Source organism: Nycticebus coucang, chromosome 5, assembly GCF_027406575.1.
Source record: "Nycticebus coucang isolate mNycCou1 chromosome 5, mNycCou1.pri, whole genome shotgun sequence".
In the NCBI taxonomy this organism is placed as follows: Eukaryota; Metazoa; Chordata; class Mammalia; order Primates; family Lorisidae; genus Nycticebus; species Nycticebus coucang.
The window spans coordinates 53,203,781-53,207,172 of NC_069784.1; the positions used below are offsets into that span (position 1 = coordinate 53,203,781).

At 42.2% G+C, this 3,392-nt stretch overlaps 1 protein-coding gene and 1 pseudogene across 1 annotated transcript; one reads left to right on the forward strand and one right to left on the reverse strand.

Moving 5' to 3' along the window:
• Positions 1-315: 315 nt before the first annotated feature.
• LOC128586142 (sorting nexin-24-like) lies at positions 316-1,125 on the reverse strand. The gene has a single exon (XM_053591726.1). The coding sequence runs from the start codon at positions 1,064-1,066 to the stop codon at positions 557-559; it is 510 nt and encodes a 169-aa protein (XP_053447701.1). The 5' UTR covers positions 1,067-1,125; the 3' UTR covers positions 316-556.
• A 574-nt stretch (positions 1,126-1,699) lies between these two features.
• LOC128586141 (oxysterol-binding protein-related protein 9-like) lies at positions 1,700-2,992 on the forward strand (annotated as a pseudogene).
• The last annotated feature ends 400 nt before the right edge of the window (positions 2,993-3,392 follow it).

The following is a 3,392-nucleotide window of genomic DNA, read 5'->3' on the forward strand; positions in this document are numbered from 1 at the left end:
GTGTTTATACTCTTGGGAAATTTCGGGGGGGCGGGGGGGGCAATGCCAGGCACAATAATTCCTTGGCCTTTGCTCAAAAGGCACTATCCCAGGGAATCAAAGAAGAGAGGCATTCCTAGATGTAGAGGTGGGGGTTCTTTGTGTAGTCCGTGGGAGCATAGGTTCCAGGGCCTGTGGGACTGGAAGTTCCTCAGAGAAGAGAAATTGGGGCTTGTAGAGGAGAGGAGTAAAGCCAAGCTTACTGGCGAGCTCAGGATTCTTCATCCATCACATCTAGAATATTGCTGAGAAGAATTTTGAATGTGGGACGTTCGTTGGCAGCTACATTCTACTTCTTGAACACTTGGCCTTCACCTGACCGCTGCCCTGGTTCAGTTTCTATTTTTAAAAGCACGATTCTAATGGAAAGGTCCCTGCCCTGAATTAAGCTGGGACTGTGAATTTTACCACTAGCTAAAGCTATTAGGTCGTAGAGTTTCGGTTAATTTGGTAGGTATTGATTTCCTTGGCTGTGTTTTCGAAACTTGCCTCAGCTTCTTTTAGCCATGTAGGATTTCTACCTGGGCTGCAGATGAGGGTAAAATATCCCATGGAGCACTCCCTCAGTAACCACATTCTGAAAATCGCTGGCTGCAGGCAAGACGTATGGATCCCTGAGGAACAGCAGCACGGGCTGGTGGGACAGTTTGCTTGACTCTTCAGATTCTGTCTCATCAAAAGATCCACAACTTTCTGCCTTTGGTAGAGAGGGCAAGTGTCGCACGTTTAGAAAATCAATAAACAGTTTGGGAAGTTCTTCATTTTCTAAAATGACAGCCTGTAAATATGTTTCGAAACCTTGTCGTCGCTGTTCTAACACTTTTGGAACCCAGTTCCTAACATGTTTCGAAGGAATTTCTGGAGATTTTATACATTTCTTAAGCTTTTTGTGCAAAGCATGAAATTCGCTGTACCTTTTTTCAACAAAATGTTTTCTTCCATTCATTAGCACTTCTATCTTAAACACCGTGTATCCCCGCTCCAGGTCACTCTCCTCATAGCGAAAGGACAGGATGTAGACCTCCATGGCCGCGCCGGCCAGCCGGCGGAGGGCGAGCGGGGGGCGGGCGCTCCGCCGCGGCCGCAGCTCCGCTCCCCGGCAGTTTTTCTATTTTTAATAGAAACAAGTTCTCCCTTTTGCTCAGGCTGGTCGCGAACTCCTCAGACAATTACCTGCCTTGGCCTCCCAGAGTGCTAGGATTACAGACATGAGCCACCAGGCTCAGCCATGTTGCCTATTGTTTTTCATACAAATCAAATGATAAAACTTTTAAATAGCTCTTTCAATTTTTACACACTCTGTCTCTGTTTTAGGAATAAGACAGAGCTAATCATGGCTCCGTTTTCAGTAAGCTGGAAATTTGCTTTTCAACCAGGAATGTCAAAGATCACTGTAATTTTAGGGAGTTTTAAAAATTTTACAAATTGAGCATAAGGGATTTGCTCCATAAGATGTCTGGAATTTTTATTTAATAATTGATTTAGATAAAGACTAAATATATAACAAATAAGTAATCCCTTTCCAACTTGTACTCACTCTGAATGAGTACATTTTGGTAAAATTATTTAGATGACTACTAACCAGCAAAAAAACAACAGTGTTGCTTCTTATGCTTCTGATTATTTCCATTAAAACTTATTATTTTTTTCACAGAAAATTGAAACTCTCAAAGAGACGACAGATAGCATGGTAGAATCAATTAAACACTTCGTTGTATTGCTACAGATTGCTAAAAGTAATATTAATCCTGTAGATGCAATATGTCAGCCTAGTCACTTGGAACCTGTGATCAGCACAGTGCCTTCCAGACTATCTTACCTCCAGAACCTGCTCAGTTGTGTAAGTCAGAGCCGCGTCCATCTTCCCTGCCAGTGAACCCGTATTAGCTACTTTGGGACATCATCAGACTCCAACACCTAATAGTACAAGCAGTGGCCATTCACCACCGGGTAGCAGTCTCACTTCTCCAAGCCATGTCCACTTAGATCCAAATTCAGTCCCAGAGTTTTCTTACTCTAGCAGCAAAGATGAGTTCTATGATGCTGATGAATTCCATCAAAGTGGCTCATCCCCAAAGTGCCTAATAGATTCTTCTGGGTCTGCCTCAGTTTTGACACACAGCAGCTCGGAAAATAGTCTGAAGCACCCAGACACCACAGAATCACTTAATTCTTCTATATCCAATGGAATAAGTGATGCTGACCTTCTTGACTCACATGATGATAGAGACGATGATGGGGAGGCAGGGTCGGTGGAGGAACACAAGAGCATCATCATGCACCTCTTGTCACAGGTTAGGCTTAAAATGGATCTTATTAAGGTAGTTCTTCCAACATTTATTCTTGAAAGAAGATCTCTTTTAGAAATGTATGCAGACTTTTTTGCACATCCAGACCTGTTTGTGAGCATTAGTGACCAGAAGGATCCCCAGAGAGTGCATTGTTCAGGTTGTGAAATGGTCCCTCTTAGTCTTTCATGCAGGAAAGAAAGGATCAATTGCTAAAATAATCATACAACCCTATTTTGGGTGAGATTTTTCAGTGTCATTGGACATTACCAAATGATACTGAAGAGAACACAGCTAGTTTTGGAAGGACCAGTTCCTGGGGTTTCCAAAAACAGCGTAACAGTTATAGCTGAGCAGGTGCCCCATCATCCACCAATTTCAGCCTTTTACGAAGAGTGCTTTAAGAAGAAGATACAATCCAGTGGACCGAATCAAAATTCCTTGAAATGTCAATTGGGGTACACAACATAGGCCAGGGCTGTGTCTCGTGTCTAGACTGTGATGAACATTATATCCTCACTTTCCCCAATGGTTACAGAAGGTCTATCCTCACAGTGCCCTTGGTGGAATTAGGAGGAGAATGCAGTATTGATTGTTCCAAAACAGGCTACAGTGCAAATATCGTCTTCCACACTAAACCTTTCTATAGGGGCAAAAAACATTAGGCTGGGCAATGTGAAGTTTACACCTGATGACCAAGGCAGTAGACATAATTCAGCAACAAACTATCTTCCTTTGGGAGAGCCTATTGACTCCCTTCTTATTACAGTGGTTCCTATCTCAGGGATACTGGACTTTCTGACACAGATGAGCAATTAAAGTGGGAAAGGTTTCCCTTTTTCCTCTGTGGCAGTTATGATTTTGACTCCAAGTCCTGAGAAAAACTTCAGGTTTTGAAAACAAGATGTCTGCTCCTTTTCCAAACCCCAGGCATTGAAAAGCATTTATAAATCCAAGTCTCTAACTCTGTACTCTAGTATTGCTATTAAGATATACAAGCTCTGTTTTTTAGTTCATATAATTTTTGGTGTGCTTTATATCTATATATCTGTATCTATCTTTATG